The sequence below is a fragment of the Danio aesculapii genome, chromosome 15 (genome assembly GCF_903798145.1).
Source record: "Danio aesculapii chromosome 15, fDanAes4.1, whole genome shotgun sequence".
NCBI lineage: Eukaryota > Metazoa > Chordata > Actinopteri > Cypriniformes > Danionidae > Danio > Danio aesculapii.
Window position 1 is genome coordinate 20,205,765 of NC_079449.1, and position 21,591 is coordinate 20,227,355.

A 21,591-nucleotide genomic window follows, 5' to 3' on the forward strand; every position below is an offset into this window, starting at 1 on the left:
CATTCATAAAATGCTGGGCTGTTGTAAGTTACCCAAGTTGGAGTCAAATATGAACAATGTCAATATTGTGTTTTTCCCCCAAGTTATTTTAAATGACTATTATTAACTATTATTAACTATTACTGTGAACCATTAACTCAACGGTTGGCATTGTCAGTAACACTTTACTAAGGTTGTATTAGTTAATGTTTATTTACTAACATGACTAAACAATCAACAATACATTTATTACAGTCATGTTAGTTAACTTTACTTAATGGAAATACAGTTGTTCATTGTTAGTTTGTCAACTCACAGTGAATTAACTAATGTTAACAAGCATGAATTTGGATGTTAATAATGGATTATTAAATGTTAAACTATGATTAATAAATGATGTACAAGTACTGTTCATACTTAGTTCATGTTAGTAAATATATTAGCTAACATTAACTAATTAGACCTTATTGTAAAGTGTGACCGCATTGTCCATATTAGACCCAACGTTGGGTTACAGCAAATCAGCATTTTTTTAAACTGTACCAAGTGGCCACCATGCAAACAGAGGTAAATCCAGTCTCACACATGATGAAGTTTACCTCAAAAGTGCTTGCTTGCACATTTGGGTTTACAGTAAAGCCACAATAAAGGGTTATTACACCCTTGTTGTTCAACTTTGAATTGCCCACTTAATTAATTGTTAATATGTGCTCACCTCTCAAAGGAGATGTTCCTGGTGTCCAGCTGGGTGGCCACTACTGGTGCGGATAGACGGGCCGCTACCTGTTCATCGCTAGGCTGCAGCGCCCCTAAAAGGTTCAAAGAGGTTGTGCAGGATTTGGGGGAGGGCGAGCTGGAAGAGGAAGAGATGCATGGCAGCGTCTCGCAAAACACCAGCTGTCTGTCATGATCCACTTCCATTACCATGGCATTGGAGTCTGAATGACAGGTGGAGAGAGAGAGCCAATTAGATACTGTGGCGAAGTGAGACTGAGGGTTGTTTCCATGCCAATGATGGCTTGTTTGAAAAAACACCGAGCCGAGAGGTGGCATCAAGAACAAAAGTGGAGATCAAACCCAAATCGGATTTAAAGGTAACAGGCAGAGAGGAAAAGTAAAGGCTTGTGAAGGCGGAAAATAAAGCCATCTGGGCTATTGAACGCACCTTGACCTCTGAATATGAAGCTGCGATTGCCTCTTTGCCATGTCATTTGCTCAAATCCCATGAGTGTTGTGTCCACCCGCAGGCACTGGCCACTCTTCCATACTCGATATGTGTCACTCGGACAGATGCGCGACACCAGAGGAACTGGAAACAGAGAGGTCAACAATAGCAGGACATGAGGATGTGGAAAGAGGAAGGCCTTGTCCAAATATTTACTTTGCGTTTGTAATGCACACATTTATCCAGAGTATTACATTTCACTTTGTTTCATTGATTTTTATTCCTGCAAATGGATATGTGAGGAAAAATTCAGACTCATGCTAATTTCTGGCAATTGGGGCCATAAGTCTTTATTTCAAAAGATTGGAATTTGTGTCAACACACAGTTTGGCAGGGCCAACATGTCAGGAAGAACAACAGCCAATGAAATAACTGTAATAGAGAGAATATTTGCATTTGCAATACATCAGTTTTACATATACAATATTTTATTAATTCTATTATACATATACATATATTAATTATTTCGGTTGGTTGGCATTCGACTTTCAATTTTGAGATTTGAATACTCTGACCTGTGTGTTTTGTATCACTAATGCAATGTCCGTTCTCAGAGAATATAAACCCTGTTTGTGTGAGGTGCACTGCTGTCAGCTCTCAATATATTATGTATATTCAAATTGTCACGTGGCCATATTGCATCAAAATGTCACAGTGCACTACCTTGGCTCCACAGCAACACACCCTCAATATAATAAAAATGCAATATCGGTCAGAATAAAATCAGTCAGACAGACACAGAGAAGAATATATTCAACCCCTCCCCTTTGTTGATTACCGAAGCTTTGAAGCTTTAAAAATGGGACTCAGACCAACCCTAATACAAACATCAGATGTCATTTTTATTTGTGAAAGACAGACATCTCACTCTGTAGAACTAATTTCAGGAAGGTACCCCCCATCCATTGCTTACTCTTTATTGCCTCCATGATTTCAGAGATATTGTATCCAATTTGTGGGCATCAGGGAGCTACTATGAAAATGTACGACTCCCAGAGGTTCCACGAGAGGTGGGAAAATGTATCATAACTGTATACTGCCATGCATATATGCAAATATCAGAGGGAATTTCAGCTTTCATTAAATTTGGCACATGGCTGCGCAGCATGTGTTGATAAAATAAAAATTTGCATTTAGTTTTTTAATGTTGGCACAGCTGGCCTTACAAATTTTTTTACTTCAATCCAAAACAAAACTATAGTGAACTCCTCCTGCAAATTTTTATCAGCTGAAGATGTTTGACCAATAGATAACTGATACATCAGGGCCTTCTGTATTTGCAATAGGTGTAAACAAAATTTAAATCAGTGCTGCCTGAGGAAGCAGATAAAAAAAGGCCTTCCTTTTTGCCAAATACTGTAGGAAAGTAAATTTGATCCAACCATAATTCCATAATTGGGAATATCGTAGTCCAAGGCCATTCCCAGTGATCCCAGTCAAACCCTATTTAAATACCACCTTTTTGCTTTAGCAAACTTTTAGTCACAATGTTATTGCATTCTGCTGCACCCAGAGGTACAAATACAAAGACTAAACGTTTAGTGGGAATGAGGTTTTTCGGCTCTCTGTATACAGTGTTTTGTCAAAACCGAGGTGAAAGACTGAAAGAATTACTGGAAGAATCAGTGTAAACTCCTGCCCTCTGTGATTGGGATTCAAATGGGCATTTCAGGAATAAATGGTAGGCATACTAAATAAAGATGCAAAATACTTGTCAGTTACTAATGCAGCTCTTGAGGAGAGTGAAGTTTATAAGCGGTATACATATATAAGCGGTATATATATATATATATATATATATATATATATATATATATATATATATATATATATATATATATATATATATATATATATAAATATATATATATATATATATATATATATATATATATAAGCGGTATATATATATAAGCGGTACATACATATATTAGGGCTGCTCGATTTTGGGAAAAATCATAATCACGATTATTTTGGTCATAATTGTAATCATGATTATTCAAAACGATTATCAGTTGAAGTCAAAATTATTAGCGCTCCTGAGAATTTTTTTTTTTAAATAAATAAAAATGATGTTTAACAGAGCAAGGAATTTTCACAGTATTTCCTATAATATTTTTTCTTCTGGAGAAAGACTTATTTGTTTTATTTTGGCTAGAATAAAAGCAGGTTTAAATATTTTAAGCCTATTTTAAGGTCAACATTATTAACCCCCTTAAGCAATATATGTATTTGATTGTCTGCAGAAGAAACTAATGTTATATAATGACTTGCCTAATTACCGTAATTAAGCCCTTGAATCACACTTTGCATCTGACTGCTTGTATTTTGAAAAATATCTAGTAAAATATTATTTACTGTCATCATGGCAAAGATAAAAGAAATCAGTTATTAGAAATGAGTTATTAAAACTATTATGTTTAGAAATGTGTTGAAAAAACATCTTTCCATTAAACAGAAATTGGGGGAAAAGAGTTGCTAATATTCAGGAGAGCTAATAATTCTGACTTCAACTGCATATATAGTTATTTTCCTCCCTGCAAAGGAAATAGAAATAAATACAATAGAATAAAAATATGAAACAAAATGTGCTTTAAGCATCTTCACTGTAAGAAAAAATCTTTAGCTACAAAAGTCCTTCAGTCAAGAGCAGCGAGGGATTTTCTCCTTTTGTTGTTTGATTATTAATAAAATAATCAGCAGCAGGAATATTGCGCTGTCACTTTAATGGTTTCTCTTTTGATCCTCAACTCGTTTGTTTATTACACAAGTGAGGGTTAATATGAATAATCCCTAAACACCGCGTTTTGACACCTATTTGGCCATTAAAGCGCTCACATTAAGATGACTTTAGATGTGTGCGCTCTGCTCGTCACAGTGTGCGAATGAGACCGAATGCTGACCGCATGCTTCTGTGTGTGTGTGCCACACACACACACAGAAGCATGTGGTCTCGTTCGTGCTTTTAAGAGCAACAAATGTGTACAACTGGAAAGGGGGTGGTAAATGATGGAATAATCGTTTATCTCGAATAATGGTTTTTCATAATCGTTGGAAGCCGAAATTGGATTTTCGATTAATTGCACAGCCCTAATATATATATACATTCATTCATTTTCCTTCATCTTAGTCACTTCATTAATCCGGGGTCACCACAGTGGAATGAACCGCCAACTTATCCAGCAAATGTTTTACACAGCAGATGCCCAACACTGGGAAACATCCAGACACACACTACAGACTATTTAACCTACCCAATTCACCAATACCACATGTTTTTGGAACTTGTGGGGGAAACCCAGAGGAAATCCATGCCCACGGGAGAACATGCAATCTCTACACAGAAACACCAACTGACCCAGTCGAGGCTCGAACCAGCAACCTTCTTGCTGTGAGGCGAACATGGTACCCACTGTGCCACCGTGCAGCCCATATACACATGTACTGAATACATATTGTTGCGCAGTTTGTTTCCACTGTATGTTGAAATTCTTGATTCTGATTGGCTGGAAGGTGTGCATTAAAGGATTTAAATTTAAATATGAAAGTAGTTCCATTTTTGAACACACCTAGAAATAAATTAGTTCTTCTCAAACATTTACCAGTAGTAATTCAGCGACAGCTGCCGACGGCTGTATAAACTAGAGGACACTGATGTGTGCTTTACCAGGTAGCCAATGGTCGATCAATCAACTCACAAAGAGCCTATGCTTAAAAATATTTGCAAAGAGATAACTATCATCATGATTCACATTACTTTGAGCTATTAGATATGCCCATGCCATTTACTTGCACAGTCTTTCTCTCTCTCTTTCTCTCTTCCTTTCTATCTCTCTGTTTCTCTCTCTGTGTCTGTCTGTCACTGATTCAAAGTGAGGAGATTTATGTCATATTCAGTCAAACATTGTGCTGCATAGAACAGTACTTGTTTTAATGTGTCTACATCTTCGCAAATGACCATAGAATAAGCGAGATAATTAACTGCTTGCCATGTGTTAAAGGATTTTAAATGCACCTCACACCTCTGCTTCATGTCTTTGACCTCCCTCAGTTCCCCTTCCCTGTGCATTTCCATTCCGTTCATAATTCCTTAAGTAACATATGTACAAGAAATAAATTTAAAAAAAATTAAAATATCCATGTAAAAACTTCTATTGTGCGTCAAATCCACCCCAGACCTACCCTAAAGAGTGTACCATTGTCATTGGCGCCAATAGCCTAGTGGTTAAGTGCGTCGACATATAGCACCATGGTGCTCACGGCAACCCGAGTTTGATTCCTGGCTCAAGGTCCTTTGCCAACCCTTCCCCTCTCTCTGCTCCCAATACTTTCCTGTCAATTCTCTCCACTATTCTATCCATTAAAACCCCCTAAAAATTCATTATAAAAAAAGAGTGTACCATTGTAGATGTATAGCATGTTCAGTATATATAAGGTTTTTAAAAAGACGCCTCAAAGTATGACGTCATATTGCAGTGTCCACAGGAATTTTAGTGTGACTGTGGCTTTACGTTGCATTCAAGGGACGCATCTGATCAGAATTCAATCCCATGACCTTTAGCATTGCCAGCGCTTTTTAAGCATACCACTTACACAACATTACTAGAGATATGACCTACCCCAACTGGTAAACTCCCATTTCATCTCCACGTAAAAATCCTGTGCCTGAAAGACAAGAGGCAGACAGAAGGTTAGAGTGAATGTGAGCGTACAGCGGGAGGGCGAAAGAAAGAGACGGATCGCTCTGCAGGGAAAGACATGAATAATAAAACTCTTAGAGAGATGAGGACCGGGGAGAACCAGAGAGCTCACACATCCATCACAAACAAAAGGGAAAAGAGCTGCAGGGGTGCCTGGGGTTGAAGAAAACTGCTGCGGAAAGGGCATAAAAAGAGAGGTCTCACAAACAGACAGCCACATAGATAGAGCCAGCAGTTTGCCATAAAGCTTTGTTTGTGTGTCTGTATGCGTGAATCTGTTGGAATGAAGGGCTCAGGTGTGCGGGCAGTAGGTGGCTGTTAAGATGCTGTTTGTTAAGCTGCTGGTTTGTTTTGTCATTAGCAGGTTCAGGGTTTATTCAGGCACATCTGGGGCTGACCTGTCGGAGTCTCTCCAGCAGACGCGGGATCCCTGCCAGCCGTTTAGTGGTGCGCTGGTAGTCACGGTAACGGAGCGCCAGCCGTACCAGCTCTGGGTTTCGTGTGCTGATGGCTTCCTGCAACACTGAGAGACACAAGGTTAAATTTAATGATCTGTTCGAAAATAACCAAGTATTTTACTTCACTACTGTGCTTGGGTATATTTGTTCTTTATTGAAGCATGTTTATTTCAGGAAACTTAGCTACATTTCACAATGATGTAACAGAGTAAATATTAAGTTTTAACTGCAGAAATTGTCACCCATTCTGACACATGATAGATTAATGAATGAACTAAATCTGATCAATGTGTGAAATTGGTTTACAAATCATGCTGAGCAATTAGTTTGTGATCTAAACAGATAGGATTGCATGTGTTCTCATGTTAACAACTCACTGATTTGAATGATTTGTTTAGAGTGAGTCTACAGTTAATGATTCACTGATTCAAATTATTTGATCAGAGTGAATCTAACAGTTAACTATTCACTGATTCAAATGATCTGTTCAGACCGAGTCTACAGATTAGAGTGAGTGTTAACGAGTTAACGATTCAAAAATGAAATGACCAGTTCAGAGAAAGTCTACAGTTAATGATTAAATGATTCAAATGATCTGTTCAGAGCGAATATATGGATTAATGATTAAATTATTCAAATGATCTGTTCAGACCGAGTCTACAGGTAATGATTAAATTATTCAAATGATCTGTTTAGAGTGAGTCTACAGTTGATGATTCAAATGATCAGTTCAAAGTGGGTCAACGGTTGATAAATCAAATGATCTGTTCAAAGCGAGTCTGCAGTTAACGATTCAATGATTCAAATGATCAGTTCAGAGTGAGTCAACAGTTAATGACTCTAATCCAATGATCAGTTAAGAGCAGGTCTACATTTAACAATTCAGATTGATTCAAATGATCCAGTGAGAGAAATTCTATCATTAAAAACAATTTAATGCTCGTGCATTTCACTGCTGCTGTAGCACATAATATTTTAAAGATTTTGCCATATGTTTTGTATATTTAAAATTGAATGCTTAAATTCGGGGGCGTCACGGTGGCCCAGTGAGTAGCACAATTGCCTCACAGCAAGAAGGTCGCTGGTTCGAGCCCCGGCTGGGTCAGTTGGCATTTCTGTGTGAAGTTTGCATGTTCTCCCTGTGTTTGTGTGGGTTTCCTCCAGGTGTTCCAGTTTCCCCCACAAGTCCAAAGACATGTGGTACAGGTGAATTGGGTAAGCTAAATTGGCCGTAGTGTATGGGTGTTTTCCAGTGATGGGTTGCAGCTGGAAGAGCATCCGCTGCGTAAAACATAAGCTGGATAAGTTAGTGGTTGATTCCACTGTTATCCAGCATATGTTTTACTTAGCGGATGCCCTTCCAGCTGCAACCCATTACTGGGAAATCACACACACATTTTTGATTTGTGGAATAGTATATACCAGGCTATATGGCATAAATCTAGGGTAATTTTTATAATTAATACATCAACATAACCAGTCAGAGAGAGACATTATAAATCAAGTAGCCAACTTTTGTTCTTTGACTCGACTTTATAGTTTTACAGAAGTAATATTTTATAAGTGATTGATTTGTGAACTTCATCTACCACTAGTCTACCGTGACATTAAAATTATGTTTTCATGATGTATTGAATCTATTTACATTTAGATTACATTAAACACTCTCTTAAAGGATGAATTTTGGCCTACTAACAACACTGATTTGGCAATTGCTATTACTGTAAACAACGTTCAGCTTAACATATTGGCCAGAATTAATGGATGCCTACCCAAATTGCAAAACAGCTAGAATTTCTTTCAGTTTTACCTGTCCAACCATTTTTGTTTTCTTTGCTGACATCGGCTCCGTGCTGAACTAGCAAACGGGCACATTCTAAATGGCCCAGCGTCACTGCGAGGTGCAAAGGAGTCCGGCCCCGCGGGTCCAACACTTCCAAATCGACCTTTAAGACAGAGAGAGATTCATTTTATTGACCACTTCATGCAGTAAAATATTTCCCAAACACTATTTTCTCTTTCTGGTGTAAAATAGAAATCTGTCAGAGCTGTGGCCTTGGGGCTGATGCATGTTTATAAGAATTGAATTATATCCCAGTCTAGTACCATTCTATCACCTCAAATTATTTCTCTCTGCAATTCAATTAATCAGTGTTTAAATGTGTAAAGAGTTTCGAGTTATCTTTAATGTTTCATGCTCATCGTCACTGTAACTTCACTAGCTGCTGAATTCTATAAATATATATTATGCAAATTACCAGCTCGTTGTTTACTGTGCATTGTTAGTTATGTCATCTGTGTTTGTTTGTTTTGGTATGTGTCAGATGCTGGTGCTGTTGATTTGGATGTGTCTGAGATGTCTGAGAGTCACAGATTATGTACATACTGACAGATTTTTTATGTTTTTACAGTTTTTTTTTTAAAGGATATTTATGTAAACAAACAACAACATTTTGAGGGCCTGAAAATTAAATGTTTTAAAAACTGGATTTTGAGTGCCAGCTGTTGTAAACAAAACCATCATCATTTTTGCTATTTTGAGAAAACTGTGACATCTAATAGGCACATGCATATTACATATGAACTACAGGACCAAATGTGCACACTAGGTAGATGGCATACCATTTCCTTGGAATTATTAGGTTGTATCTGCGTTCTAAATCATTTTGAGATTTTGAGCTTCAAAGTTATTGCATTCCATGCAGCAAACAATAAATACAGTTCTCTTTCATACATTAACATGACAGAGACCAAATGTACTCTAAATGTAAATGATAAACATTCTCTTCAATTTGCAAGTTTGTGTAAAATAAACAGGGCAAACCTTCTAATTCTAAACAGTCTTATTTTGCTTGGATTTATAAGGTTCTGTCTAGCAGATCATTAATTGAAGCATTACTTTTGAAGAAATACAATCAGTCTGCTATTAATTTAATTTTAAAAAATGGTGTTTTAACAAAGTGTTGATGTTTGAGAAACTTACATTTTTGCTTTCCATAACATTTATTTAATGTTTTAGAATGATTATTTGTTCTTGTTCAAATTAAGCATACAGGGCTGTGCTTAATATTCTGTCTAGTGCAGATGTTAATTTTATGTAATTAATATGGTCATATTTATTTTATTATTTGCTTTATATAAATTATTGAATTATATGCCCCATGAATTAAATTAAGTGTTTGCCCTTCAAGGCTTAATATCAAATTTAAAGACTTTAAAAGAAAACAGACAATGAGAAAATTAGTTGTTTAACAAAGCTTAATAAACACTGAAAATGTTTCACTGACTATATATATACACAAATAAAAATATTTCATATTTAATATATTACATTTTTTTCATCTTAATGTAAAAAAAGCTTCTAAATCATCACATTTACGCACATCTCAGTTTCAGGTTTCTTCTCAATTTTGAGCAATGGAGCAGTCCGGCAAAATGACAAAGAAATCTGATCCAGATTGGTCCTTGTGCATGCATTTGAAATGCTGATTGGCTCACAGAAAGAACATTATAGAGCCAAGCTAGAGTTCGACTTTGTAGATAAAAACTTTTTTTTTAATTTTTTTTAACTTTTTTAACTTTTTTCTTAACTTACCAACTTATACAAAAAACATCACATAATGTAAATAAGTTGTCATTCAGTAAGAATATGTGAATAACTCTAAGGTGACGATGCATTTTTGTGAAACTGGGTGAACAGAATTATTTTGACATTGCTGTCATCTATAAATAAACCCTCTATATATAAAAAGCAAAGGCATACTGCAAATTGTAGCATGAGTAATACCCATTCCAAATACATCCAAACAACAGGAAAGAGCAACAGATAAGAAAACAATGTATTAAATTCATTACAACTAAAACTATGCGTTCTATTAAATTAATTTAAATTTCATGATTTAATGAATTTAGATGAAAAACATCTGAAGTGTCTATTAAAAAGCCATAAGCATGTAAACTGCTAGTTGTTTAGTTCTGTAAATCCCAGATTTTCAATGTCAGTGGAAAATGTAATTAAAAAGCAATAAAATTCCCAAGAGTCTCATGTTGTTCAATCATGAAATGAAATACGCTCATCATAAATTCTTCAGGTAAATAAAACTGACTGACTTACTGACTGACTTTATACAGAATTAGTATTAAGATGATGCAGGTAAACTTTTATTTTAATACAGTATAGTGCAAAATATTAACAGTTGCTTGTAATACAGTATTTAGTTCAGATACTGATTTACAGTGCATCCGGAAAGTATTCATAGCGCTTCACTTTTTCCACATTTTTTTATGTTACAGCTTTATTCCAAAATCGATTACATTAATTTATTTCCTCAAAATTCTACACACAAAACCCCATAATGACAATGTGAAAAAAGATTTTTTGAAATTGCTGCAAATTTATTAAAAATAAAAAACCTGAAAAAGCACATGTACATAAGTATTCACAGCCTTTGCTCAATACTTTGTTGATGCACCTTTGACAGCAATTACAGCCTCAAGTCTTTTTGAATATGATGCCACAAGTTTGGCACACCTGTCTTTGGGAATTTTTGCCCATTCCTCTTTGCAGTGCCTCTCAAGCTCTATCAGGTTGGATGGGAAGCAACGGTGTACAGCTATTTTCAGATCTTTCCAGAGATGTTCAATAGGATTTGGATCAGGGCTCTGGCTGGGCCACTCAAGGACATTCACAGAGTTGTTGTGAAGCCACTCCATAGAAATTTAGGCGGTGTGCTTTGGGTCATTGTCGTGCTGGAAGATGAACCGTCGCCCTAGTCTGAGGTCAAGGGCACTCTGAAGCAGGTTTTCATTCAGAATGTCTCTGTACATTGCTGTATTCATCTTTCCCTCTATCCTGACTAATCTTCCGGTTCCTGCTGCTGAAAAACATCCCCACAGCATGATGCTGCCACCACAATGCTTTACTGTAGGGATGGTATTGGCCAGGTGATGAGCGGTGCCTGGTTTTCTCCAAATGGAACGCCTGGCATTCACTCCAAAGGGTTCAATTTTAGTCTCATCAAACCAGAGAATTTCTTATGGTCTGAGAGTCTTTCAGATGCCTTCTGGCAGATTCCAGGTGGGTTGCTATGTGTACTTTACTAAGGAGTGACTTCCGTCTGGCCACTCAACCATACAGGCCTGACTGGTGGATTGCTGCACAGATGTTGTCCTTCTGCAAGGTTCTCCTCTCTCCACAGAAGAACGCTGGAGCTCAGACAGAGTGACCATCAGGTTATTGATCGACTCCCTGACTAAGGCTCTTCTCACCCGATCACTCAGCATAGATGGCCGGCCAGCTCTAGGAAGAGTCCTGGTGGTTCCAAACATCTTCCACTTACTGATGCCTGTGAATACGTATGTACATGTGACGTTTCAGGTTTTTTATTTTTAATGAATTTGCAACAATTTCAAAAAATCTTTTTTCACATTGTCATTATGGGAGAATTTTGAGGAAATACATGAATTTAATCCATTTTGGAATTAGGCTGTTACATAAAAAATGTGGAAAATGTGAAGCGCTATGAATACTTTCCGGATGCACTGTCCAAGACCGTGGTTCATTTTTAATATTTACAGCATTATTATGTATGCATACACATAATAAATGTTGCGTTTGGTCATTACCAGTGTCAGCAGCAGACACATCAATCTTAATGATTCTTATATATTCCTTCTCATGTCTGAAAAGACCACAAAAATGACAGATAAAAGTAAGAATTGATTTACATCCAATAGATATGCTGTAGCTGTAGATACTAATATGGGGATTGTTAGGTCAATATTTTAGCTGTGATTCCCTCTGTCATTCTGGAATAGTAATATGGCCGCTCAATCACTTCTGTTGGCTTCACCACCTGACAGTAGCTTAAAATGTAATGTTATAGATATATTGGTGATGTAAACAGCTCAGAGCAGAACATCGCGTGTTGTCATCTTGAAATTACAGTAGATATGCAAAATCTCATTTGCATCATTTGCATCATTCACAAATCCTCTCCTATGGCCTCATGGGATGGTAAAGTGCCTAGCAAAGCACAAGTCAGAATCTCAATGAAGTCAGTAGGTCATCCTAGTATTTTTTATCTACTGTATAAATACTTGTTTTTTTACCTTCAAATATATTTAATGAGCACAAATTTAGCACACGCCATATCCAAAATGTTTCACAACAAAAATAAATCCAAATTTTATAAGAGAGAATTTTTCTTTAAGAAATAAACACATAACTAGAGACAAAAACTTAAGTATGCAAAACTATTTTCAATTGTATATACAAAGATTGCCAGCTATTCAAAGTAAATACACAGCATCACTCTAGTCCCAGAGAGTAAAAATTAATATTATTTTCCTGTCATGACAACTCTTTGAGAGATTTAGTACAGTATAGTACATGGCAATGTTTGGTCTTGGTGGAATAGATCTGCTACGCTGCTGCTGCTTTGGTTAGTGGTGCAGAACTACTGAGACTTGCTCCTGCCCATGCTATCATAGATCATAGCACACTGCTTCTGCAAACATAACACAAATAGCAGATCTATACAAAGGTGGAGCTATGGTGGAGGAAGGTATTCGAAAACACATTGCAGATTGCTAACACAAACAACACTGGGCTATTGAAACGTTGAGGATCAAGCTCATTGGTTGGAGTCATATCTTCGCCATGTAGTTGAAAGCTTGGACAGAACTTTGTATAAATTTTCAAATCTTCCAGTACTGTATAATATAAAAGTGCAGTAGCCATTTTTGTCCATTCAATGAAAGTCAGAGGGACCCAAAGTTGCTTTAAACCACATTCACACTTTCAAGATATTGGTCATGCAGATAAAAAAACAAGAGTAAATGATGACAGAATTTTCATTTTTATGAGAATTTATTCATTCATTCATTTTCCTTCAGCTTATTACCTTATTTTTCAGGGGTCCCCGAAGTAGAATGAACTGCCAACTATTCAGGCTATTCAGCCGCAGTTCAGTACTGGGCAGTACAAATTAGTTAATCCAATTCACCTATAGCGCATGTCCTTGGACTGTGGGGGAAACCAGAGCACCCGGAGGAAACCCATGCGAACACTGAAAGAACATGCAAACTCCACACAGAAATGCCAACTGACCCAGGTGGGACTCGAACCAGTGACCTTCTTGCTGTGAGGCAACATTGCTAACCACTGAGTCACTGTGCCACCTTTTATGAGAATTAGTTTACTAAAATGTCTGAGAACTCTCAGAAAGAATTATAACCACCTTCTATGTGGAAAGAAGAGCAGGTAAAAGTAAGAAAAAGGGATGGAAAAGTGTAGAGACAGGCAATAATTAACACATGGCTCCTGAACATGACACAGATCGTGCTCAGATGACACCCAACAGCCACAGTGAGATATTGTTCTGCAATTAAACTGAGATCGGCGCTAAGTACACTGTGATTCCATGCTTGTGAAAACCAGCCATACTGTTTCCTCCAGCTCTTACACAAGTGAAGGCTCCCAATTTGAGGCAGTCAACTATACCCATATAAATAATACTATAGTCATTTATAGTAAGTAAATAATATAACAATACACTACCTGACAAAAGTCTTGTCTCCTATCCAAGTTGTAAGAACAACAAATAATAACTTGACTTCTAGTTGATTATTTGGTATCAGAAATGGCTAATATGAAAGGCAAAGTCCTCTAGATTACTCTTATTTTACCTAAATAAAATATGATCATGACTTAATTGTTAATTCTCTAATTAGGACAGTAAGGTCTGACTTTGCTTAGACAAAAGTCTTGTCACATAACAGAAATAATGTACAGTATAGAATATAAAGTCATGGTGCAGTGGAAAAAGAATTAATATTGTACATGACTCCCGTGAGCTTGGACGACTGCATCCATAAATCTCTGCAATGACTCAAATAACTTATTAATAAAGTCATCTGGAATGGCAAAAAAGCATCTTGCAGGACTCCCAGAGTTCAATAAGACTCTTTGGATTCATCTTCAATATCCTCCTCCTTCATCTTACCCCAGACATGCTCAATAACGTTCATGTCTGGTGACTGGGCTGGCCAATCCTGGAGCACCTTGACCTTCTTTGCTTTTAGTAACTTTGATGTGGAGGCTGAAGTATGAGAAGGAGTGCTATCCTGCTGAAGAATTTGCCCTCTTCTGTGGTGGTGTAATGTAATGGGCAGCACAAATGTCTTGATATCTCAGGCTGTTGATGTTTCCATCCACTCTCCAGATCTCTCACTCACCCCCCATACTGAATATAACCCCAAACCATAATTTCTCCTTTACCAAACTTGACTGATTTCTATGAGAATCTTGGGTCCATGCAGGTTCCAATAGGTCTTCTGCAGTATTTGTGATGATTGGGATGCAGTTCAACAGATGATTCATCAGAAAAATCTACCTTCTGCCACTTTTCCAAATGACCAACTAGAAATCAAGTTATTATTTGTTTCTCTTACAACTGGTATTGGCGAGAAGACTTTTGTCAGGTAGTGTAGTGTTTTTGAACCATATAGTAATGTAGTGGTAGTTCTATAGTAGCTATGGTAATACAATAACTATAGTAATATAACAAATGTCACGTCAATAGAATCTTTAGTATACTACAGTATGTATTGAAGTTTATCAGGTTACTGTGGTTAATACTACAGTATGCAGCTGCATTCATTAACAACGTGTTGTAAACATTATATACAGTTTAGTAAACTTTATAAATGACTTTAGTATTTCTTCATGTGGACGTCATTGATAGCTTATGATTCCTCTCTCTCATAATAAGACCATCGCTCACTGTCATCAAAACGAAAGCACAATCATTCCTTTCACCTCCACACTTTTCAGTAAATATGCTTGTGTTTATAGATGCAGGGTGACCCATTAATCATTATTTGATGAGTTGGCCGGCTGTGGTCGTGTCCATATTTATAAGTGCACCCTGGGAAAGCAAGGTCACGACAGGCTGCGCATGGCGAATGGTGTATGTGGAGCAGAAATGAGAGTCAGGACAGCTTTATTTAGAGACTTGTATGTGAGCCATGTTCGCTGTTTTTGATGATGCTTTGCGAATGGGTGTGTGGCAATGGAAACATATTATTACCCAAGGGTTTAAGTTGAGCTGCTTCAGAGTTCTGTACTGTACTGATTAACTTGGTGCACTTATTTACACTTCACACTATACAGTGTGTACTGTATGTGTGCTTGTTTGTTTCCATGTCTGTGTGCATAGTGCATTATTTATCCATTTAGTGCTGCTAGTGTGGCTACTGCTCATGTAATGTAATGTGTATTTATATAGCGCATTTATCGTGTATGGCCATACACCTAAAGCACTTTACAATCATGAAGGGGGTCTCTCCACTCCACCACCAGTGTCCAGCATCCACATGGAAGATGCTACTTCAGCCACAGGACAACAACGCCAATGCACTCACCACACACCAGCAATAGGTGGAGTAGAGAGACAGTGATAGAGCCAATTCGGTGAATGGGGATAAAAGATGGTGCTCACTGACAGTATAGTGTCCCCTTCACTTTACCGGGGCATTACACATAGACCTTGGGTTGAGCACACCCTGCTGGCCTCACTAACACCACTTCTAAGAGCATTCTAATTTTCCCATGTGGTGCAGATCAGGCTCAGATTAGCTTCAGTGAGTACCCGGTTTTGGGCTGCAGGGTGATTTGGCTGTGGAAAGGCAGCGATCCCCTAACTTACCCTATTTACAACTCAACATAAAGCTTGTCTAATTTTTTTGAGCATTCAGGTTTATGATTTTCTCCAAGTGGGTGATAGAATCAGCGAAAAATCATACATTTGGATTGACGTAGGGACCTGAACCATATCTAAAGACCACAATGTCACATGCCAATACAGGGCCAGTAAGGATTATTCTAAAACTCCACCTAGTGTACCCTATTTTACTCTGTTACACACTAAAGTTTGTTCAGAATATATAAAGACATAATTCATATGTATATAACTATATTTTGGCCAAAAATGAAAATAGATTCATATAGCAATATATAACTGTGATATTAATTCTTTATTACTATTGGTTGTCCTTCTAACTACTAAGTAATACCCATTTGTCAAATTATTTATACAATGGTGACCATGTTATTTTACATTTAATTGTTCAATATAAGTACTTGAATACTGTTAGACTGCCCAGAAAACCATAAAGCACTTTATTTATTTATTTTTGCCTGTAATTTATAATAATTTATGCTGATGCACTGCAAAGAAAAAGACTTGATCAACCCAGTTGATCATTCCAAATAGAGCTATTCAAATCATCTGCTAAAATTATATTCATATCGCAATATATGTAATATCACGGCAAAACAAAATATATACATATAACATATATAAAAGTTTGGGGGCAGTTTTATTGTTTGTTTCATGTTTTGTTTTAAGAAAAATATTCTGTTCGCCAAGGTGGCATTTTAAATGTAAAGAAAAAAGGTTACATTGTCAAATATTTATTAAAGGTTTAAAAAACTGCTATCTTATTGTATGTAGTTTCAAATGAAATTATTACTCCAGTCATTATTGATTTTTTTTCTATTACCATTAATAATAATAATGATATTATTAATAACAATAATAATAATTAACATTATAGTGATTTCTGAAGGATCATGTGACTCTGACGACTGGAGTAATGAAACTGAATATTCAACTTTAAAATCACTGGAATAAATTATTAAATTATTTTATATATTAATATAAATATAAAAACAAAATAAAATAAATTATTAATAAAAATATGAATATTACTATTTTACTACAAAACAGTTATTTTATAGTGCAATAACATTTCACTATTTTATAATTTTTACTGTATTTTTGATTAAATAAATGCAGCCTTGGTGAGCAGGATAAACTTATTATAAAACATTTTAAAATTCTACTGACCCCAAACTTTTGAGCGGTAGTGTACATTTATAGTGTTTTGTTCTAGTTTTTCATATTTATGGCTTTTATACAAAATGAGAAAAATAGCAAAAATAGCTGGAAATTATAAGGTTATAGCTCTGGCACAGTTGCCCAAACGACAGATCCATCAGCTGACTTGAAACTCTCAGATCCCAGGCCAGTTATCCATCTTTATTTCTAAGCCCTGATTATGTATACTCTGTATGATGCAGCAGAATAAGTCCTGTTATTGTTATTGTTACAGCAAACTCCAGTGTGTGGGACAGCCTGATCTGCAATTAGTCGGGCCCTTTCGCACCATCATAATGGCACTCAGCAGCAACAACTGAGGCCCCGGCGGCCCCTGAGGGCCTCAAGCTAGAAAAACACCCGGCAGGTCCCCGGAGTCAGATGAAAAAAAAGAGGGTGTGGACGGGCAACGTTGCTATGGTAATCCTGGATGAGGAGCTCAGATAGAAGACAGGACGAGAGAGAGAGAAAACTGCAGATTTAAGTGGATGAGGACTCTCACATCAGTCCTTTGGGAATCTCCGCTCAACCCTGACACCAGAGACGCCTCAGATGACTGACGCTGAGGGAAAGAGAGAAGCAGATCACTGTCAGGAGGTGTACATGCTGCAGCTGGTGAGCAAAGACTAGCTCAATGAGATTGATAACTGCTTCTGAGGGCTTCAGGGAGACACGGAGAGAAACGTGTAACTCGGGAGGACAGATTAATGGCAGTGAGACGAGGACAGAACTGAGGAGAAGCATCAGTTGTTTCAAACTGGCCTTCTGGTGACCCGAAATGCTGCTATATATACCCCACTGCGAGACACGCTAGACAACACACGCACAATAACACCGACACAGACGCTGGCTTATCTCATCTTATCAGACAGCCACATACAAATACAGTCAAACACACCGAACGTCATCCCTCTTCCTGTGCGGTTTACAAGATTTACCATAGTTAATGACGATGCTGAAGAAAGCATCGATATTGCTTTGGCTCAATTTTCAAGCTAATTTCTAACCCTGCGTATTAGAGTTTAGTAGCTTCACATCATCAATACTGCCTTGATCTATGCATGAGATCCTTTTTATTATGTTAATTTTTTCCATTAATTTGTATTGGTTTTATAAAATTTTGTTAATATTCCTTTTTAAATATTATTAAATAATTAACATCTATTAGTCGATTAAATGTGGTTTAACATGAGCAAGCACATAAGGAAAAGGTCTTTTTGTTTTGAGGAGAGCTCTGCTATTACCTTAGTAAGTGATCTGTTTTTCACAGAAAAGCAATTTTCATTGTAACCAATGGGCAATAAAATGGACGTGAACTCCAGGACATTTTAAATACAGGAGGGAAAGACCCATATCTAGGGACCAGAATAGACTCTTTCTTACAGCTAACAACATCACAACGCACTACAAATCACTAAGAATGTTATCATGTAAGTTGTAAAAGAATACTGTACTATTAATACTTGACGAGACTGGAAAGAAATTGATAATGTTACAAAGATTTCTCTATTAAACAAACACTAACACACACAGACACACGCATATGTTTATATGCATATTATCAGCTTTTGGGGCTGCAGTGTGATCTGCAATATGTCATCATAAGATTCTTGTTCTAAATATGCATGAAAGATTTTTTTAAATTAGTTATTATTGAGTTTATTTTGTTTAAAAATGTGTGGAAAATCTACATGTTAAACAACAATATTTTAAAGGGGTGATCCTGTATTTTTAAGGCTTGGTTGTGTTTATAAGATGCAAAGTAATGTGTGCCCATCCTGTTATTTTTTTCATAAATCTTAATTTAATTATATATAGCTACTCAGGTAACCAGAAAGTGACTGTCATATTTCCTAGTTCCTCTGAAAGGCCTGCCCTCAAGAGGCTCTGATTGGTCAGCTAACATAATGCTGAAGATTGTGTATGTTTACAGCGGTTTGACGGATAAATATGAATTTGTAGCTAAATTGTTAGCGGTGCCAAACAGCATTCCTGTTTTTTACCTCCTTGTTTACGTCCTCGCTACAACATACCGTTAACGTTAGAAACAGCATGTAATAGGAAATTTTAACAAATTAAAATACTTATAGGTTGAGGCTCACAATCCACAGCTTCGTCAGTTTTTAGCCGAATCCAGCACTGAAGGAGAGATTGTGGAAGCTGTCAAATGCTAGAGCTATATCTTTATTATAATTCTCTGGAACATAATTAAAATTAAATTGTAAGCACTTTTCTCATTGTGTCGTGTCATTTGGAAGCCCAAATACAGAAACAGGACAAGCTCTGTGGAAATAGCAGCGTTTGGACGCCATTTTAGCTTTCTCTGCTACATTACAGCATTAAAGCTCCTCTGTGCCCATGGCCCTTCAATGCGCAGAGTGTGTGTGCGTGATGAATGCGCATAACCGGAAGCCCTTGTGATCTCACTAACCCGGATGTATTTTTTGTAGTCCCCAAAGTTTGTTCGCTGAAGGCTTTGCTACGCTAACTCTGTAAAAGCCAATTTCTCCCTTTGCATTGAACTTTGAGCGTATTACATTAAGAGATGTTGTTTATGTTTAAAATATGATACCGTAGTGGACCACCCCTTTAAAAAGAGAAAAAAATACTATTAATTTTGCCTTCAACTGTCTACAACTGAAAAAAGCTTTTTGGTGAAAACTTCAGTTACCATGGTAAATCCTTTTAAGGTTTCTTGAGGAATGAGGGCCACCATCCAGAATAATAACAATAATCCTACCTGAAACACCTACACATTACAGTTCTCCTGCTCTGACCAGAACTCTTTTAACCCACCTACACTGCATCTCGCTGACAGCCCTGCCACAAACACAATCGCCTGCTCAAACATGTTCATCACTACATTTCTGATCTTTCCCCATCACTCTGACAATATTACATCATCTCTAGGGTTCTTCCTCACATTTTAGCATCAATTCTATTTCTTATAGTGTATTTTTGATGTAAAGGGGATACATGTATAATTCAGAAATCGTTGTAAACAGCAACTTGTGCTTTTGTGTAACGGCACATTACATAGAGACTAAATGTGATGCAGTTCCCTGATATACCAGACTGATCTCACAAGGAAACATAACTTTTGTGACATATTGTTTATACATTTTTCTTCAGAAATGCGACTAATTTGTACAAATTCACACAATAAACCTGCCCCTTGCGATGAGCAAATAATACTATTATGTACGATTAAGATCATGCACATTAATATGAATTAGCCACTCAATCAAAAAGGTATGAACTGCCAAGAGATTGCATTGGATGTACTAACAGTATTTTTTTTAGACTTTGATTGGAGAGGAATCTGGATGCAGACTTGGTGCAGTTGCAAGGTGAGCTGCATGCAACGCTTTTACCCTCCACCCTACTCCTCACAGTGACATCACTAGCCTATAGGCTTCTCTAAAACTGTGAATATTTCACTTTAATTTGATTTAGGCTAGATTATTATTTTATTTGACAATCCAGTTTGTGTTTTGGCGGTGAAGCATATAGCGGACTGATTTTGAAGCATTTCACCTAAAATGTTATTCGTTCTGCTATTTTATCTAGTAGATAACTGACCAACAAAAAATACTGTGTAAATATATATAAACAAATGATGTCATAACGAATGTCCTTAAATAATGTAGTCTTTGACAGCAAGCATCAGTGTTTCTTGAGATTGAAATAGGAATAAAGGATGATGAGGCAGGGCGGTGCTAAATACAGTGTGTGCGTAATTTGGAATAAAATCCTGCAGGTGCCCCTGGACTTACAAGTTGTGCATTGTGCATAACCAGTTGGCTCATAATTTATAGTTGTCACTATTTGAAAAGTTGACACTATTTGAAAGTTTGCCATTCCTATAGCATTTTTCACAGTTTTAAGTTCGCCATTGGTGATTTTTCTCTTTATGTTGTCCATTGCACAGGGCTGGAAATCTCTATGCACAAGGCATCACTGGAACTTCTGGACCGCACGCATTAGATCCCACTAAACTTTTTTTAAAAAGTTTTTTCTAATGCCGGCCGAAGCCCGATATGTGTGCTAGCTATGATGTGAAAATTGGCCCGAAACTTGGCCCTAGCAGTGCATTGTGTCCAACATTGCATCTCTGAAATATGCAGCCTCAGCTTGCAAATTCAAGTCTGCATCCAGATACTATTGCTTTCATTAGAGGTAAAAAAAAAAGAAAAAGTTGGAAATGCCACCAATGCAGCAATATACTAAATTGTTTTCTGTTTAGATGAACATGTTAATATGTGTCGGTAACAAAATAACCCTTC

The 21,591-nt window shown here is 36.9% G+C and overlaps 1 protein-coding gene across 2 annotated transcripts in view; it reads right to left on the bottom strand.

Moving 5' to 3' along the window:
- Positions 1-21,591, bottom strand: part of ankrd13b (ankyrin repeat domain 13B) — a 55,257-nt gene that overhangs the window by 21,483 nt on the left and 12,183 nt on the right. For both annotated transcript variants that reach the window (XM_056474068.1, XM_056474069.1), the window contains exons 2-6: positions 8,173-8,308; positions 6,303-6,427; positions 5,824-5,869; positions 1,145-1,288; positions 695-917 (exon numbers count right to left, since the gene is read on the bottom strand). In XM_056474068.1, the coding sequence (XP_056330043.1) occupies positions 695-917; positions 1,145-1,288; positions 5,824-5,869; positions 6,303-6,427; positions 8,173-8,308 (674 nt within the window). The remainder of the gene's footprint in view (positions 1-694; positions 918-1,144; positions 1,289-5,823; positions 5,870-6,302; positions 6,428-8,172; positions 8,309-21,591) is intronic.